The sequence below is a fragment of the Anoplophora glabripennis genome, unplaced genomic scaffold, assembly GCF_000390285.2.
Source record: "Anoplophora glabripennis isolate ALB-LARVAE unplaced genomic scaffold, Agla_2.0 scaffold251, whole genome shotgun sequence".
In the NCBI taxonomy this organism is placed as follows: domain Eukaryota; kingdom Metazoa; phylum Arthropoda; class Insecta; order Coleoptera; family Cerambycidae; genus Anoplophora; species Anoplophora glabripennis.
This window is the reverse complement of record NW_019416333.1, coordinates 640459-661567: the sequence shown is the minus strand read 5'-3', so window position 1 is coordinate 661567 and position 21109 is coordinate 640459. Positions and strand designations below refer to the sequence as shown.

Here is a 21109-nt window from a genome sequence, read left to right as displayed (position 1 = left end):
TTGAATAATTCCTACATTAATACTAAATTTTAAATATATATATATATGTATATTTTAAGGAACTAGTAGTTTTGAAACAAATATGTTTGCAGTTTATAATGAACTGTAAGAGATATTGTAGCTAAAGTCCGAGATAATAAATTTCAGAACTATATAAGATTTGAATTAAATTATATATATTTACAAATAATACAAATTCTAAGAAAAATGATAGATTACAGCAAATATTTCACATAGTTTGACGAAAGTATATACATTTGAATAGAATAAAATAACATTTACGGCAAATAATTCCATTTAAAACTATCTGCTCATTTGATCCACATACTTTTTTTTCAGTTTAGTTAGCTATATTTATATGTTGGTCGTTGTCAAAGGTTATGTTAGGACAATAGAATTCAACACATTTCTTTGAAAGATTACATTATTTAATATTTTTCAGATAATAGTATTTACAATTAGACATATTCCATTTTTATTTATAGATAATTATTAATTTCTGATAAATTCAATACTATTCGGGGCATGTAGTTCGTAGAGTAACTGTTTCGTGCAATATCGTCAGTTAATATAAAATAAAACTTCCATGTTCCTTGCTACTACTCTTTTAGAAATTTTTTCAAAATATTTCACGTCACAAATTTTTTTCACGACAAGAAAAATACGTCTTAGTTTTTTGAAAACGGATTACTTACTCCTCATCATAATAATGATCATTGGTGACCAAAAATTAATTATAATTCGATTACATGCTAATATTATTCATAAAATATTACCTGGCATTACCATAATTACTATCTCTACCAAAATTAACATCCTAACAATCGCATGACGATAAAAAACGGTCACGTCTCTATATGTGTATACTTCTTGATAAAACAACAAACCCAAGGCAAACCAGTGAAAAGTTAATCCAAATCACATCACGGCTAACGTTTCCGTTGCATGTCTCTTCTTCATTATTTCTCAGCCTCACAATGACGTAACAGTACGACCCTTTTCCGTAAAACGATGGTTGAGAAACGGTAGGAAAGGCGCACCCCATAGACCGCTCCCTTTAAAGACCTCGCGTGTTGAAAATTGAAATAGAAAGGATTCCATCGTTCAATGTTGATCTCTTTTTATAGGACGAATCAAGAAATAACTTTAAAAGTTACGATGTAAACAAACAAAACCGATATCTTTATTGACGATACCAAATGGAAAAGATATCAATCAATTTGATGACACCGTCGATTATTTTAACACCTTAAGAGATCTTCATGTACAGAGACCCATTAAAACCACGACACACCTAATAAACTCTACAGGATGTTTCAAAAACTGATTTACCTGATTGATGTCTAATCTGACAATGTAACTTTTTCAAACATAACAGAAAACTATTTTTTTAAACAGAAACAATGCTTCCCATAACTAGCCCTCTTTTCCGATTTTCAAAACTAAATAGGTACAATAAACTAGCAATCGCTATCATTTTTTTTCAAGGCCTACTACATTAATGGCATGCGATTATCAATTGTTTTTCTAAATAAAACAACATATATTTTTGTATTTATTTTGAAAAAGAATTGTTTTCTGTATCAAAACTATCAAATAATATGTGGTAACTTGATATTCTGATCCACTGGATAATGTTTTTTTATTAATTACATAATATTAATTAAAATAAATAAAAAAATTAATATAAAAGCTTAAAAACAGAAACATATACGTGCTATCAGGTACGTGACTATAATATCCAGGCTGTCTTACGGTGACGGCCCATTAGAATATTTTTGAGATTACTTCGATTTTCGTTTTGAAAATTTGGGTCCTGGGGTTTTCGGGGTCTTCTTTAATAATGCCACTGTTGTGCCAACTACTTGCTTCTTTTAAACGAAACACCCTATATATTATTATAGCCCATTATTATTGCAATTTAAAAAACCTAAATTTTCAAAATTCAAATCTGAAATATTCTAATGGGCTACCACCGTAAGACAGCCTATATTTCTATCTTAAAAATGATATAATGAATTGATTGTTTGGGTGGTACATTTACCAGTTTTGTTGGAACGCCTAAATTGATATTAATAAGCATTTTGCATGTTGTCTTTCTCGTACATTTTTGACGAAAATTAAGTCAAAGATCAAGTTGTCTTCTATCATTGGATTCAGAAAAAAAAACTCCAGTATCGTTCTATTTGAAAAAGTAAACCTACAGTTTATTGGGACCAAAAATGATGGACTTATAGCTTATGGCGTTTTTTACGAAGCACTTGCTGTAATAGTAAAGATAAATGGTCAAAATAGTGTGCAATAAGGTTGACAAAGACTATTATCAAGAAACTATTAATATCCTCTTTCTAGTATGCATCTTTCAATATTTTAGATATTTACTATTAGAGGTAGAAAAATGTTAAGTTTCCTGTTTAAAAAAAGTGGCAGTCTAGCAACAATGCGATTGCTTTCATCATATAGATCATAAGTATGTTTTTATTTTATATGTCAAATTAAACAGTCATTATAAGTTATACGGGTTATATCATTTAGAAACGCATCTTTTATATTTATGAATATACCTCAACTGAGAAGAATAAGAACTGTTTTGCAAAAAAAATGTACAAAATTGGAAAAGGATCTACTGAATAAATATCATCGGAAAACATTGCTAAAAGAAAATAATAGAAGTAGAGAACTTCCTTTCGAAGAACGTATATAACACAGGCCAACAAGGAAAAAATTCCAGAGATCAGACAATACGTTTCCGAAGGCATTTGGCGCGCTGAATCCGAATCTGGCCTCAGAATTGATCCATCACCCTAGGTTTCCGAGATATTCTAACCTAAAAGTGCAAAAAACACGTATTTTTGCTATTTTCAAGGTTATGTAACTTGGCGAAAAAATTTTTTTTCTCAAAACTGAAAATATCATTGGAAACTACTATCTTTCCCCTTCAAAACGCATTTTTTTATTTGTAAAAAGCTTTATTTTTCGCGGAGATATCGTCGATTAAAGATGATCAGTATAGCTTCCTTATTAAACCATGGCTATAACACAATATCACTAAGCGCTACGAGCCTTAGAGGGCTCGCAGCGCTTAGTGTTATTGGGTAATAGGGCTTGAAGTTAACCTTCCTGACGATTAGGGCTCACAGCGCTTAGTGTTGTGGGGTTATAGGGCTTGGGATTAACCTTCCAGACATATAGGGCTTGGGGTTAACCTTCCTGACGATTAGGGCTCGCAGCGCTTAGTGTTATTGGGTTATAGGGCTTGAAGTTAACCTTCCTGACGATGAGGGCTCGCTCCGCTTAGTGTTGTGGGGTTATAGGGCTTGGGGTTAACGTTCCTAACAATTAGGGCTAGCAGCGCTCAGTGTTATGGGGTTAGCCATGATGTAATAATATAGCCATACTGGTCATCTTAAATTGACGATATCTCCGCGAAAAATAGAGCTTTTTCCAAATAAAAAATTGCGTTTTGAAGGGGAAAGATAGTCGTTTCCAATGATGTTTTCAGTTTTGAGAAAAATTTTTTTTTCGCCAAGTTACATAACCTTGAATATAGTAAAAGTACGTGTTTTTTACACTTTTAGGTTAGAATATCTCGGAAACCTAGGGTGAAGGGTCAAAAAAACGTGTCAATTAAGGTCAGATATCACGAATTTTCAAAATATAACAGATTCGCGCCAAATTTGGTGTACGGAGGTTTTCGGGGTCGCTGATCACAGATCCGAGGTCAATTTTGCAAAATTCAAGATGGCGGATTCAAGATGGCCGAACAAATTTAAAAAAAATAACACATTTGCGTCAAATTCGATATACTGGGGTTTTCGGGGTCACTGATCACGGATCCGAGGTTAATTTTGCAAAATTCAAGATGGTGGATCCAAAATGGCCTAACAAATTTTCAAAGAATAACGTTCGCGCCAAATTTGGTATACGTTGGTTTTCGGGGCCGCAGTTTGTAATATTGTTGTTTACTTTATAACCTGAGCACCCAATCATGTTTTCGCCTTCTTTTTTCGGCAATATATTGTTCTTTTTTCTGTAAAAGATCTATTAACGGGTTTTCTGCCTAATCTCAGGTAATAAAGTACATAGTACAACTTTTCTTTTTTTGTGTGGCTGTTATTTATAATAATGAAAAGTTGTTTTCGAAATTTTGTATTACGACAAAGGTAAAAAATCACCCCAGTACCACAAATATGTTTATAATAGCTTTAAGAATATCTATATAACCACTCTCCCGCAGGTAAAAGCTTTATGAAAAGGTGTTGAGAACAGTTATACAGTATTAAATAAGCATTTATAAATCCAAAATAGGCGCAGCTTATATATCCATTTTATAAAAGCTGTGCATACAATATTTACTCCACTAATTAGTGTTCTTTCGTTACATTCTTACAGCATTTATAAAATATACTATAAAACCTTTGTACAGAAAACATAGGCTTTTTAGCAATATAATACATGCGTTTATATACTAAATTGTTTTATTAATAAAAGCTTTGGGCTATGGTTGATTGTTGGCCACATAAGGTAGTTACTCAAGAGTTAATGTTTACCAATATACAGTCATTAACAATAAAATTAAATATGTATCTAGAGAATCAAAAACTACTTGCATCGAAAATTTTATTGATGAAATATACCACGATACTTTAAAAAGGAACTAAGCGCATTTAAAATTAAGCAAATTTGGCAATCATCTGTAATAAATTTTGAAAAATGATGACACAATTTTCGATTTAATAAAAAAATGAAGAATATGTACATAATAAGTTATTAAATATAATTCAATAGACATGCATTAAACTAATTATTTTATGATACATATATTATAAAATTGAATTTCTTTTTGGCGTAATTCTGGTGTACAATATGGCTGACATCTTGACCTAAGCATGTTTGAAAAATATGGCCGTTAGGAGGATGTTTCTACCACAGTAACTATAAATCTATTATAAAATAATTAAGATTTTAAATATTTTATATAGTATTTTGTAGAGTAATTTGCTAATCTACTGTCAGTTTAAAAATTCTGCGTAAACTGCTTACTGCTACAATTCCAGTCACGTCAACAGAAAAGAAGTTTTTTTTTTAATTAGGCAACAAATAGTAAAGTAGAATGTAAGTATGATGGGTAGATGGTATGGCCAGTAGACATTGTAAGTGCTTTCTTGCATTTTAAAATGTTCTGAAAGATTTTGAATGATAAAACACTTTCAACTAATAGCACTGTTAGTAGAGTACAAATGTACGAAGTACTGTCACAAGGTCACAAGTTACCATAATCAATAATCATATATGGGCAAATAACAAATACATTCTAGATGAGACGTGAATGGATGTCTAAAGATTAAATCATTATCAGTTAGTGTTATTTGTAATTAATAATTAATGAAATTATTATAATCAGTAAACAGTATTAATGTTGTTGTTGGCAGCACAAAATAATTTTCCAGTGACTGTAAAAGCAACGACGTACCTATCGTATAAACAAACTATACTTTCGGTGATTTTAATGAAACATGGCACGTTTGTTTGAAATAATAACGGGCTTATTTGAATGTAATACGATTAAATTCCAGTGTTTTCCTGAAAAACCTGTCACCTCACTTTTTCGAATATCGCTTGATTTTCGATAAAAAAATCACTGCATGTCCCCGATTAAATCAAAATATCTCATGAAAGTTATCAAAATATTTATTACGTTAAAAATACTATAGCCATAAAAACAAATTGTATCGGCATTTACTTTATTACTACAAACAAACCTTCTGATTCACTGATTTTTAGGTTAGGGGCAATCTCTCCATATATATATCTTTATTTCTTTGAAAGTTTTACTATACAGGGTGGTCCGAATTTTATGCAGGAAACTTCGAGGACACATAGATCTCTTTAAAATAATAGGAGTTTGCCTTATAAACATAGGTCTGGAACGGCCTCGTTTTAGAGATACAGGGTGTTGAAGGTGTTAAAAAAAATAATTTTTTATTTGTATCTCCGGAATCTATTAACCGATCTCAATAAAATTTGGTACATATAATGTATGATAGTAGACCTCGTATTCCCTAAAATATGAGCCATAAAGTTTCAACCAGTGGTGTACAACTGGACAGGGGTCACCCCCTTTTTATAAAAAAAAACCTACGCCATTGTGTTTTTTACAAGGTATTGTAAGGGATTTATATTCTAATGCACGTAAAAAAGGTAACTTGAATTTTTTCCCTCAGATTCACCATTTTGAAGTTATTCATGCCAATACAATCCCCTTGTGGTAGCACTTATGCTTAAAAGTAAGTGCAATTTGTAAGCACATCAACAAAATTCTTTCCATATCACCTGTGAGGTAGTGTTCCTGGTGTGTTTTAGTTTCACCTGGAGGCCTAATATTTACAAATAAGAATAATTTATAAAAATAATAATAAAAATACATTTACCAAGCAACAACAACTAAACAAGAAACAAAATTAACGTTACGTATTTACAGCAATTATTCAAAATGCGAACCACCCACATCCATACATTTCTGACATCTTCTATTAATGGAACTAATTGAAGCTAATAACATGTGGTGGTTTTCTTTTAATTCATTACACCTGCCTTCTATTCGCTACAGTAGTTGTAGTCTAGTATCTCTATTGGAGTAAACTCTACTTTTCAGATAGGTAACCCTAAACATAGAAATCCAGGGGGTTTAGATCTGGCGATCTGGCTGGCCGAGACACTGGACCCTCTCCAACATTATGGTTGAGATTGGCATTTGGTCTTCTGCCTATCCATCACCCCATATAATTTTCATTAAGCCATTCTCGTATTATTCTCTTCAAGGAGCACCATCCACTTGTATCCAGTATTTTGTCGTATATTTAATGGAACATCCTCTAATAATTCAAATAGATGGTTTTCTAGAAAGTTTATAAGTGGCTGGGAATTTAAATGGGGCGGCAAGAAGAAAGGTGCACATACTTTATTGCGAATTATTCCGAGCCATACTTTCACAGAAAATTCGAGTTGAAGATTTTGTCCGAATTTCATGAGGATTTTCTTGTGACCAAATATGCAAATTGTGAAAATACACTACCTCTCGCCTTGTGAACGCAGCCTCATCGGTCCACAATATTTCTAGTAAGAATTCTAAAAACCACTGATAAAAATTCGGGCGTCTCTCGGCAGGTCCCGGAACTAAATTTTGCACAGATGGTACGGATTTCTGCCATCCTTATGTAGAACCTTTCAAATTTTCGATTTACTCACCTCAAGTTGCCGAGACGTTCTTCGTGTATTTAGTCAAAGATCATCGTCAAATGCTCTTAAAATTTCATTTCTGTGCCTTTCATTACTCCATTGTGATTTTCCAAATATCGTTTTAATCCAAAAAGATTAAAGCGACAAGTGTAAAGAATTTTGTTGATATGCTTACAAATTGCACTTACTTTTAAGCATAAACATAAATATTCGTATAATATTATGGTTAGAAGTGTCTTCTACAAGAGGATTGTGTTGGTATAAATAACTTGAGAACGGCGAACTTTAGGGAAAAAATTCAAGTTACCTTTTTTACGTATTTCGTGCAATAGAATATAAATCCGTTACAATAGCGTGTAAAAAATACAGTGGCGTAGGTTTTATTTATAAAAAAGGGGATGACCCTATCCGGTTGTACACCACGGGTTGAACCTTTAGAGCTCATATTTTAGGAAATACAAGGCCTACTATCATACATTATCTGTACTAAATTTTATTGAAATCGGTTAATAGATTCCGGAGATATAAGCAAAAAATCAAAATTTTTTAACAACTTCAACACACTGTATCTCTAAAACGAGGCCGTTCCAGACCTATGTTTATAAGGCAAACACTTACTATTTTAAAGAGATCTATCTACCCTAGAACTTTCCTGCATAAAATTCGGACCACCCTGTATAGTGGTTTTATAAGTACAATATATATTGCTCTATCTCTCAAAAATAGCTTTTTAGTTGAGAAGAAACTGTTTAACTATTCTGCTTACAGCTGTAATAAATCCCTTTTACAGATTCTTTTTTAAAGTTCGTTGTGATATTATTTACCTTTATAATTTAGTCATATAGTCTATTTAAATGATAATATTATAGTGCAATCAATATATTATATTAAAGCTTTACCAATTGACCGATAAGTGCTTATATAACATTATAACAAACAAGGATGCAGCTATAAGGGCCGCCGTACACGAGCCACATTTTGCAGTTGACGTAACTACAAATTTGTGGTCAAGTTGACTGCAACTCGCGGTTGACCCGAACACATCCCGACTACATTTTTGTGGTTGACTTGCGGTAGTATCAACCGCAGTCACAGTCGAGGCGACTACAACCTGACCACATAACAGATCAGTTTAAATATGCCTCTCGAAGAAGAAACACTTTTATTTCTTATTTTGAGGAGAAAAAGGAGACGTAGAAAAATACGATCACTCTGGATACATCTACTTCTGACTACTCGACGAGAAGAAGGAAATTTTTATAATTTATTTGCAAAACTCAAGCAAGATGACAAAAAATTTTTTAATTATTTTAGAATGTCAATTAGTTCGTTTGATGAACTACTTGGAATTTTGAAATCTAAAATTAAACGTTGTGACACAAACATGAGAAAAAGTATTCCGGCTGAAGAGAGGCTTACTATAACATTGAGGTAAGTAACTAGATATTAAATAAATTCAATTCGGTAGTCAACTTTCTATATGCCAAATTTTTATTTTTTCTGAAATAATGAAATAACGTTTGCATTTTATTAATTTTTTATTTTTCTCATCTATAACTGAAATACATCTTCAAATGACGATGTTGTGCGTACAGAATCCATTGACAATGAATCCTGTGGGGAGCTAAGCGGAGTACTAACACTGTTACGCTGGAATTGTCCGGATGTGGTAGGGATGTATGAGTTGATGTGATGGTTTATGGGCTGATTGTGCAATGGATTTGTGTTGTAGCTGAGTGGCTGGTTTGTGTACTGGATATATGGGTTTCGAAGCACGTGTTCTGTTCTATTGAACTGAGAAGAGGACATTGCCTTAAATTTCTTCAATACCCCAATTATTTCAGTTTTTGCTTCCAATTTAAATTCCTCCGGGACGTTTTTTAAATCTTTGTGGAGCGACAAAAGAAAATACTTGTCATCATCATCACCATCATCGTCATTTATTTTTTTATCAATACGCTTAGACAATGTTTCGATAAGTTTATCTTCAGCAGAATGGCATGATTTTCGTTTTCTCGGTTGATCTTTCGGTGGTTCCCGATTTTCTTCGTCTTCATTATTTTGAGAAGACGTATCTTCTAAGCTGTTCGATGTCTCAGCCCTGGCTTCTGCCAGTGGCATTAAAAACGACAATTGGTCGAAAAACACGTACGGCCTCTTATTGGATGCTGCGGAGCCACTTTTCGTGGATTTATTCTTTTTCACCTCTCTGTTAAAGCCATCCCTCAATGTCTTCCACTTTCTTTGTAATGTCTTGGCTGCAAATAAAAAAAATATTTTATTACATTAAAGTTTTTATTTTGTTTCAGGTATTTGGCAACCGGATGTACATTTATGGATTTGGAGTATTCGTACAGATGTGGATCTACAACAATAGGAGGAATCGTTCGTGATGTTTGTCAACAAATCTGGATAAATTTAAAAGATATTTGCATACCGGAACCAACGAAAGAAAAATGGCTAAGCATTGCAAAAGGATTTCAAACACGAGCTAATTTCCCCAACTGTATAGGTGCCATAGACGGCAAACACATCAGAATTATCAAGCCAACAGATAGCGGATCTTTATACTTCAATTATAAAAAATATTTTTCTTTTAATTTGCTAGCTATTTGTGACTCGAATTATATGTTTACTTTCGTGGATATAGGCTCCTATGGTAAACATTGCGATTCATCGATTTTCGAAGAAAGTACTTTCTACCAAAAACTACGTCAGAACACACTTAATATTCCATCTACCCGGCGACTTGTGGGTGGAGGAAATCTATTGCCGTATGTGTTTGTAGCTGATGAGGCTTTTAGTCTTTCTAAAAATGTATTACGACCATACGGAGGAAACAATCTTAGTAATATTAAAAGGATTTTTAACTATCGTCTTTGTCGTGCTAGGAGGTATATTGAGTGCACTTTTGGAATATTGGCAAATAAATGGAGGATCCTTCATAGACCAATGAATGTACAAATTGATTTCGCCATTGATATTGTAAAAGCATGTTGTATTCTTCACAATTTCGTTCGTGAAAGGGATGGATATCGATTTGAAGATACTTTGACATTGCCGGAATCTTTACAAGATCTAGAAGGAAATCCTGTTGAAAATAGACAGGGTGGGCGATTTTTGAATTCTCTTCGGAATGAATTTGCTGCATACTTTATAAGTGACGAGGGAAAAGTAGAATGGCAATTAAGTAAAATTTAAGTCTATATGAAATAAAATAGTTCGCTTGGCATACAACACACTTAAAACTATTTCATTCCCTTTGTTGTAATAGATTTTAATATTAAATATTAAAACTTACCAATGTCGTTTTTTTCCTTGACCGATTTCTCAGCAAAATTTGTTGTGAATTTCTGGCAAATGTTAGCCCATGCATTATTTCTTTCCACTTTGTTGCTATAGGATTCGCATTTATAATCCCATATGCATGGATAATTTTGGATTTCGCTAATAAACAAATCCGTATCAAATGTTTCTTCCATTGTTTTTAACAGAGACAAAGGTCCTTTCTGTATAACGGCTACTCGGAATAAACGAACAAAATAAACTCCCGCGATCGCGGTGACTACGAACGCAAGATTGTGGTCCGTGGTCCGTGTACGGCTACACCGGCGCGCACGTTGATGTAACCACCCGGCGAGAATCGGCCGCAAGCGAACTGCAAATGCCCGTTCCGACTCCTGTTGACGCCCGTGTATGGAGGGTATACTATTTCTTATGGTAGTGCTCAGTTCGCCAACATGCGACCGCAATTTTGTCGTCGGTCCGACTGCAAAATGTGGCTCGTGTATGAGGGCTCTTAGGGATCGCCGCTGCCTTTCAAGCAGGAAGGCAGCGGCTGCCTTACGGCTGATCGAAATGATCCTTACTGCTGACCGAACAAGCCTTACGACTGCTCAAATCGAGCCTTGCGGCAGATCGAATCGAGCCTTACGGCTGATTGAAACGAGCCATGCGGTTCCTTGAAATGAACCTCGAAACGACTCTTACGGCTGTTCAGAACGAGCCTTATGGCGGGTCGAATCAATCCCTATGGCTATTTGAAACAAACCTCATAGCTGTTTTCGTGTTTAAAAATAAAGACAACCTATGTAGCAGCTGCTGATAGCGAACTGACTGATTCTGTCTTGCTAAATTGAACATTAACTGGCCCTATGTGGGCAAGCCAAAAGTTGCGGATTTTGAACTACCCCCCCCCCCCCCCCCCCCCCCCCGGTAGGGACGCCCCTCAAAATAATTTGTCAATTTGGTTTAGATAAAGTAATTTCTCGTAATAAATGGCACCTCTGTATAAAATTTTATCAATTTATTTCGAAGAATTCTCCAGATATTATAAAAAAAGGGCGTAGCGCCACGGGTGGGGGGGGGGGCGTTTCTCTATCATCTGTACTAGCAGATTTGCAAACTAAAAAGAATCCTGTACTAGAAATATCTGAAGTAAGCATTTTTTTATTTCTATTTATAGTAGCCATAGAGTGGTCAACTTTTTTTTTGGTCACGTTCTGAGTAAAAAATGGCAGTGGTTATACCACACCAGTTCTATAAAGCCACCATATGTTTAGTTAATTCGTAGTCAGAGTTATTTGTACATATTATTATCTTGTTTCAGAACACCCCTTCCCGGACAAGTCATCGAAGACCAACAACTGGTGTGAAAACTCTTACTTCATTACAAGTTGCCGAAAAATATAAAATTGTTTAGGATCGTCGATTTGTTTTAGTGGAGCAACAAATTGTGCAGGGAAGAGCAGAACATTTACTGAATGTTAAAAAAGGAAACTCGAAATCGAATTATTGGAAGAAGAGTTAAAAGCCAAAAGAAGTAATTAAAATCAAACCATATTTTAAAATAAAAAGTTAATAAATATTATTGTATGTTTTTTATTTTTCTCAATTTTATAAATATGTAAAAAAATTTGCTATTAAATTTCTTCTATTGTCTTGATTGGCCCCATCTTGATTCACCCTATTTTCTGGTCCTGGTTGAATATCACTTTGCCCAATTAAATAATTTAGCTCATCAAAATTAATGTGTTCTGGTGGAGGTGGCTCTCCTTCATTTTGCCTTTGAGCAATGTTATGCAACACAGCAGTAGCAATAATCATTGTCAGAGCATTTTCTAATTTACATCGCAATCTATACGCTAAAACGGGAAACCTTCGTTTGCACACACCAAATGTTCTCTCCACCGAATTTCTGGTCCTAATATGTGCCTCGTTGTAACGTATTTCTTCAGGGCTTACAGGGTTCAGAAGAGGCGTAAGTACATAAAGCTTTACTGCATATCCACTATCACCTAAAAAAATTACACCTAAAAAAATTATAAGTTGTATAACGACATAGTTATTAAAAGCCATGAAAAATTTACCTAGAAGAAAACTGTTTTCAAATTCACGAACCTCAAATTGTGCTCTAATTGTACTATTATTAAAAATGGTCATGTCATGGGTAGATCCAGGCCAACGGGCTCCAACATTCATTATGTTTAAGTTGGCATCACAAACAACTTGAGCATTAATGGAAAAATATCCTTTTCGGTTACTAAAAACCGCACCATCATCTTGCACTATAAAAAAAATACGCTTAATAAAATAACAATCCTAGCAAATACCAACTGTACCTGGATTTTGTATTTTGATATGTGTTCCATCTATACACCCAATTATACGTGGAAATCTAGATATGTCGTAAATTCTACTTTGAATATGAATTTGTTCTTGACGATTTGGCATTTTAATATACTGGGTTCTCAATCTGGCAAGTTCTCGTGAGACTGGTAATTATTCTTGAAACTGCCGATTGGTGAATTCCCATAAAATCTCCTATTGCAGTTTGATGCCCACACGTAGCATAGAACCACAGTGTCGTCAAAAGTTGATTTATAGGAGAAACAGTTATATTAAAAATCACAGTCTATGTATCTATCTACTTATGTGGACTGACGAACAAAAATAATTTATAATATTAAAGTAGTATACTTACAAATCATTGTTAAACTCAAAATTATGTTCAATTTGTTCTAACACATGTAAAACAGTTTCTTTTTGTAGTCGGAATCTTCTACAAAATGATAGGTCAGCCATATTTTCAAAATGATTTTGTCGATTATAAAATCTACGTGGAAAACCATAATCTATAATATGCAAGATATCCAAATCATCTTCAACAAACATCTCATCTTCAATCTACGTAGTGCAAATTTAATTATGATCTTTATAAAGAATAAAAATAACATATACAATAATCTGTCGTAGCAAAACAAAAATTGTTTTGAGGTTAAGTAGCCAATCTCAAGCTTAAGCCGCCAAAATTGTGGGCTTAACATTAGAAATGCTTAAGTCGGCAAAAGAGAACGGTGCATACAAAAACGTGAAGTTCAGCTGTCTTAACTCTAAAGCCAACTTAAAATTATACGGTGCTTACGGGCATGAGAGTTCTTTTTCCAATGGTAAATTCGTAACACGTGTTGTCGCCTGGTATTAAGGAAACCAGAAATAGTAGATGTGTTCAAGGTTGCTCTTGTTTTTGTTAAATTATAATCTGATATTCTCTCGACATTTGCAGATGAATGTGGCAGACAAAGAATTGCAAAAATTTTGTTTTCGTTTAAAATTAAATTTGGATAATATATTTTATTTTTTATTTGGACAAAAATGGGTATTTCGGTAGATATAAGCTACAATCGGTAGATCTACCGAAATTTCGGTAGCTGTGGCATCCCTGACTGAAGAAGATCTACACGGTCCCCGACGTTGGGCAGGGTGGCGGATTCGGACGGCTCTTGAGACGTGGGAGAGGAACAGACGTACAAGTGTGAGAGAGGTGCATGGAGCGAGGTAAAACGTAGTGTAATCTCACAATCTCACTAGGGTCTAGCCAACGGCAAGATATTAATCTTAGATTAACAAAACTAAATTATGTTATACAATTTATATAAGCCTTATAGCAAAACATCTTTGAACAACAACTGTAACGAGTTTAAAAAGAATATACAGCCTGGCAGTGTGATTTGAGTATGTACCTAAGCTCGACGACATATATACAGTGTAGGAAAGTACCGATGGTCTATCAGAAGTTACGTGNTGTTTATTCGTTTTACTGCGGCGTCTTTGAAAATACTCAGGTGGCATGACATAACATTCCTATTATTTGATAAGCTTTAGATTATGCAGTTATTAAATGTTTGAAATTATTTGTCTTTGCGGAATTATTGTCTATTTAAAGAATATGGGCCCCTTAAGGCATTAAAAATCTAAAAAGATACATTTGCTGCTATTAAAAAACAGTTATATAACTTTGAGTGATGTAATAGTAGCATTTGTGTTAGTTGGGCACTTTTGCTTTGTGAAATGTTATAACTTCTAGTCTCCCTAACTCTGTTAATTTTAATAGTACAAGAAAAAGTCTATCGACCATTATTATGTAGAATGTAATGCCCTACAACCTTTACAAGAAACTTTTTTCTAGCTCTTACCACTTTTGAGTTATCTTGAAAAACCCCTTTATTTTATATTTTTCCACCCCCGGCCTGGGGTTGAAAAAAGATACTGTTACTTATTGTTATTATATACCTCAAACAAACATATATCAAAAATTCAGGCAAGTTGACCAAAATTGCGATTTAAAGGCTCATTTAATTGGACTATGAAGATTAAAAAAAGGTATAAATCGAAAATGGTTTATTTTTCGAAGTTATCAAAGTTATCTTTTTTTCTTAGAAATACAACAATACGTTACAGGTAGTAATCGAATTGTAAAAATATCCAGTGGCGTCGAATTTCTGGGGTTCTCGGTGAAAGCGACTCCCGGCGTCTACGCCACTGGTATACGCATTTACGTATATCATAATTCATCACTTTTAAATAGATACTAACAATATAGAATACTAACATAGGTTTCATCGTTCTGGATCAAACGTCTTCATAGATATTTCAGAATACGTAGTTGAATTTTTTGTTTAATGTCAGCACTCCGAATTATTGATGTGTGAACCCCTTTTTTATCTTGAAATCACTGTAAGAATTCCTTTTAAAATTTGTCTATCTACTAAATTAACCTCCTGTATAGAAGAAATTCATGAAGACGTGGATTTGTTAATTCTGGTATACCGTCACAAAGCAACCTTATTTTATCGGTAAAAAAAATTATCAATGTATTTTGCATGCCTCTTCGTGACGGTGATTAATACCTTCAATATTTAAAAATAATTCCAATACCTAAACACTGCTAATGAAGGTTGTAAGTGTAACTGATATTTTCAGGGCCGCAGATATAGCGTAATTATTACTTTGTCTGTATTTCATATCAATTTAAAACGTATTTATTAATTTCAACCACAACTTTCGAGAATATCCCCAGTTTTTTTTCTTCGTACGTTAACGATAAACACTACACAGGCTGTAACTTTAAGTGCGAGTCAATTTTCTAGGGGCAATTGTACGTACGTGATCCTCAGCATAATAATATGATGTTGTTTTTTTAAGCAAATAAGTGGCCGAATTATAACTCGTTCTTTAAATTGCACATAAACTCTTGTGTACTCTTCCACACCAGTTTGCGAATATCTTTGTCAATGACTTCTGACATTGACCTACATTACATGAGTTTTACATATTCCAATGGAGTAAACAATTGTACGCAGCTAGGGCATTACCACAAATGTAGAGAGGGTATACATTTAGGAAAATTAAAACATATTATTAAAATGTTACAGAATTCTAAACAAAATACGGCATATTATTACTCTTTTTTTATTCAGCCACTCTATCAGTCAAATCAGTACTAGATATCTTAATCTTAATTCCAAACAACATAAAACAGCAACAAAATTAAGCCGCGAATAATACGCATGGAATGAAAACTATTACACGATGTGTGTGTGCATGCCTTTGGTGGGGACTACCTTTCAGCATGTTCCGACCAATATTGGTATAGTTTCAGTTTACCATCAAAGTAACACCCTGTATACAGCTATTTCGTGTCTAAAAAGCCTAAAACGCGCAAGTGGGATGCGACCTTACACAAATTTTCACCACGCTAACCGTAGCGAAGTTGAAATTTTACGCGTGGTTGCCACGTCTAATAACATCGAAAATCGAGTTTTTACATTTTACACTAGAGTGCTTTGACGTGTAATTGTTGTTCATTCTCTACTTTATTTACACAAAAACTGGGGAAGAATTAAATGACCCATATCTCTTTCCGTCGTGTAAGTCAGCTAATTTAGACCCGGCGAGAGAAAGTGTATACGATTAATTTTTCCTCTATTGTAGTTATAGTATAAATGATAATTTAGGAAAAGTGCTATTGTACTCAGGAAAGGAGAGTTTTTTGCAACGCCAAGGAGTAAAAAAAAAAACATCCGAAAATGCAAAAACGACTTCGTGATTGTATATCGGACAATATTTTTTCGAAAACTGCTTCGAGGTATTGTTAAAATCGACAAAACAGGAAGTACAAACTTTCACATTTACATTAAAGTATTAAGAACTATAAATATGGGAACTTTAATCTAACAATGAAAATAATGGTTTGAAATTTAAATTTGGTCAATTGAAATAAATAGATTTTCAAAATTAAGTCATATTGAATGTTAATTTCATTCAATTCAATTTTTTTATTCCATTTTTTTTGTTATTCCTTTGTTATTTTTTATATTTTCTTGTATTTTAATGTCACAATATCATTACTTTGTTTTTTTATACGATTATCTTGTAATGTGACTTATATTGTTACCATATACAGTGTAATTTTTTTAAAACCTGACATAGGCTAACTTTTTTATTTGAAGTGATAGACTAGTACTTCAAAATGCAAAGTTGTAGGAAATAAGTTGACTTAGAAAAATGTGCATATAATGCTTTCCGGTGTTGCCAGATTTCTTCAGTAGCTACTAAAACAATATTTCTTCGAATGGCAACAATATGAATCAGTTATATAATCCAAAAGGGAAAGTTGAGTTAATTTTTCTTCATGTTGGTGGCTTAAGTCTACGCAATCCATGCGCTGAATTCCACGTAAGATAAGCGTTTTAGAAATCCGGAGTTTTTAAGAAATAACTAAAAACAGTTGGTAGTATGTGCCCAAGGATCTGCAAAAGGCTCTAAAACATCTTAGCAACTGAATTAAAACGTTATTTTTATATAGATTCAAATACAACAGCTGTCAAATAATACAATGACAGCACAATAATGATGACTCCTTTCAAACAACGCATTTTTTTAAATTTCCAAGGCATATTTTTAATTCCTTTAATTTTCTTTATTTTTGCTGACTGTTCTAAAATGGCTACTCTAATAAAGAAATGTGACATGACATTTTTTATTTAGAGTTTGAAGATTTGTCAAATTATGTTAAAAAATACGGTGTTGCCATAAAAAAAGATAATGTTTTAGTAGCTACTGAAGAAATCTGACAACACCGGAAAGCATTATTTGTAAATATATCTCAATCAAGTTATTTCCTACAACTTACTACTACAAAGAGTCCTTTTTCGTTCCATTTAACTAAAATATCTTTTGGGCACTTAGGAAACAGGATTTGTCAACATTTTGACAGTTTTCGAAAAAGGTCATTTTCCGTAATGACTGTCTACAACAAAGTGTGAGTGTCTCTAGTTACAATTAGCCATTTTCAATTTTGAGTCTTTTTTTAAGTCTAAATCATCGTCACAGAATAAAACAAATAAAAGAAATAAACAGAAAAAAAGGCCTTCAGTTTTGTTAAATGAATCCACTCGACAGCTTTCTTCTTATTAATATGAATATGTACTTCCTTTACATTACGAAAAAAACGACGCTTTTGCTGACTTTTACACGATTGTACTTTATTATAGGCGCCATTCCCACAAAATAATGTGTCCTAGAGACACCAGATTTAACAAACGTTAAATGATTCAATTATTAAATACTAATTTAACCATTTATAGTTCACTGAATAACAATAACACATTTCCTTTTAAATTCCAGACAGACGTTTTTAATTCTACATAACAACAGACACTTTATTTGATAGCAGTGAAATATCCGCACAAAATATTGTCGGAATATTGATTTAACCTCATCAAATGTGCAGAGATTAATTGAAAATTTCAGGGCGACTGGATCAATTAGTGATCTTAAACACTCTGGCCATCCTTCAACAAATTGTTCAACAGAAAACATCCAAGCAGTTCGTGAGAGTGTTGCTGAGAGTCCAAGAACACCAATTTAGTACCGTGGTCAAGAACTGGATATGTCGAGAAGCTCTCTGTAGCGTATTCCCACGAAAGATTTGCATCTTCATACTCATAACGTTCAATTCACTAAAGAACTGAAGTCTTTTGACCACGCAGAATGAAGACAGTTCGTTGAATTAATTTATGGAACAACAAGTGCATGCATCTTCAACGATCATCGCACCATTCTTCTTGAAAATAGAACTGGTCCTGCAACAGTTACCTAATTGTGCTCGCTATCGCAACAAGATAATCCAGTTTTTTAGTCTAAATGTCAAGACATGGATGTAGACAACATGTGGTTTCAACAGAACGATGCCACATACCATACAGCCCGAGAAACAATTCGATTACTGCATGGGTCATTTCCTGGTCGTGTAATTTCCCGTTTTGGTGATCAAAATAGGCCACCTAGATCACGCGATTTAACACCATTGGACTTTTTTCTTCCGGGTTTATTTAAGTCTGAGGGTTATGCCAACAAGCCTACGACCATCCACGCCTTGAAGGAGGAAATTGAGCGCTATGTCAACGAAATTCTAGACCAGGCAATAAAGAACGATTTACCCCAAAATATCTAGATTTTCGCGGCCCGGTCCGATTTTAATGCGGTTTTTTGCATTTTGTTTAGAAAGACCGTCGGAAAAAAGTCCCTCCTTTTTTATTATCCGGAAGTGACGGAAATGCATCGCGGGTGCATAAAGTGCATCTAGAAGTGCTTCGCATCCGGGAAACTTGCCAAAGTGCACGAAATATCGCAAAAATTGGTACTCGGGGGTTTTGAGGGGCGCAGAATTCGAATATGCATATATCCAGTCCACCCGACCCCCCGGGGGGCGACTTTCGGCCGCCTGGGGGCGCGGGGGGCACGGAGATTGCAAGGTTCTCCGAATGACTGGAAAAATGGATCTCGGGGTTTTTTTGTTGAAATTCCATATAAACCATCAGTTCCAATATATTTTTTTTGAAGCACCAAATCGTCATCTTTTAACAATATAAATACTAACACTACTAACACTACTATAAGTTGAACAATCTAGTTTCCAATAATGTATCATTGTCGTTTATAATTTCAGCGGTATTTAAAACTTCTAACTTTGAAATTTCATCGACTTTTCAGCATTTTATGCCGCTGTAACGCTTTCCAAGGTGGCCATATCCCTGGCCGAGAAATAGTCAAATTTCTGGCGTTTTTAGGTACTGAAATCTTGAAAAGTAAAACATGTAGAACAAAACTAAGCACAAAAATAAAATCCTTGATGTTCTGTTTATTCATTGTTACAATTTAAATTTACTCAAATAAAATAATAACTTAAAAAAAGCGTTTATAAAACATGCTTTTGCTGGTATCTTAACCCCACATTTTAAGAATTATTTTCACGTACTTATAAATAATAGTAAACAATTTTATATGTAGGACTAAGCAAGTAAATGTTATTCTGTTTATTCGTTTTACTGCGGCGTCTTTGAAAGTACTCAAATGGGATGACATAACATTCCTATTATTTGATAAGCTTTAGATTATTCAGTTATTAAATGTTTGAAATTATTTGTCTTTATGGAAAACACTATTTAAAGAATACGGCGCCCTTACTATTTTGCTACATTATACACTTTTGTTTTAAAACTAACATAAGAATCAGTTGATGTCATTGCCAGTGCACTTTAATGAACTAATTTCAGGCAGGATATAGCAATGTGCACGCAGGCTACATGCATAATAGTTCACAAAGCTTTATTTTACACACGTCACGTGCTTATTGTAACATATCCTGCGGACAAAGGAATCCATTATAGTAAAATCATAGAGCGAGACGTAGTTATATGTAATTACACTTTTATTGTCGTTTTACAACGAATAAAACGGTGAATAATATATTTTTAATTGATATTTTGACGCTGTTGTAATAACGTTAATCGATTTGAAAGAAAAAATACATCAGTATGAGATATAGTAGAGGTTTCAGGTAAAAAATATACTAATTTCAGTTCAACCAAGTTTGGAAGCAATCTGTATTACTTAAAGTGTGAGAAACTGTTATTATTCCCTTTTTATGTACTTATTCAAGAAAATGTGTAGCAATATTTATAAATTATTTAAAAGTTATTACGTAAAACGGGGTTTTGAACCTCAAAACAATATCTACTGTCCACCTCCTTTTACCAACAGCGGAATCAGCGGTTCTCAACTAGTTTTCTTTTAAAAAATCGGGCATATTTATTTTAAAATTGATTTTTTTAATTTCTAATTTTTTCGCAAATTTTAAACGTTCAGAAACTCGCAGATAATTGTGGCGGTCTCCTAGGCAGCGCGGGTCCTAGGTGTGCAATAGAATAAACGAGAACGATGTAATCATATGATTAGATTATTGCTAGCGACATAAGAAACTTTCAATTCATCTCTGAATACGGTTGATGAAGGAATAAAGAAAAGTATTTTTTATATTACAATTACTGAGTAATTTGTACGTAGCAAAGGCCATAATGATTCTTCCTTATCAAAGACGTAATTTCTAGTCGGATACAAAGCACGGTGTGCTCATTCAGTGAAAAATATAACATGATATACCTTCCACCAAGATCGATAACAGACTATTCATGTGTGAATAAATATCTAGTAAGTGTCGACATGTAAATATTAGAACAATATCACA

At 33.7% G+C, this 21109-nt stretch overlaps 2 protein-coding genes across 3 annotated transcripts in view; one reads left to right on the top strand and one right to left on the bottom strand.

The window, feature by feature from the left end:
- The window catches only part of LOC108909535 (aquaporin AQPAn.G), a 76521-nt gene that overhangs the window by 26104 nt on the left and 29308 nt on the right, over window positions 1–21109 (top strand). The window lies entirely within an intron of this gene.
- Window positions 8791–13413, bottom strand: LOC108909512. The gene is given in 7 exon segments (XM_018713880.2): window positions 8791–9497; window positions 10541–10748; window positions 12205–12536; window positions 12609–12806; window positions 12861–13015; window positions 13017–13153; window positions 13219–13413. Coding segments are annotated over 7 exon segments (1932 nt in total).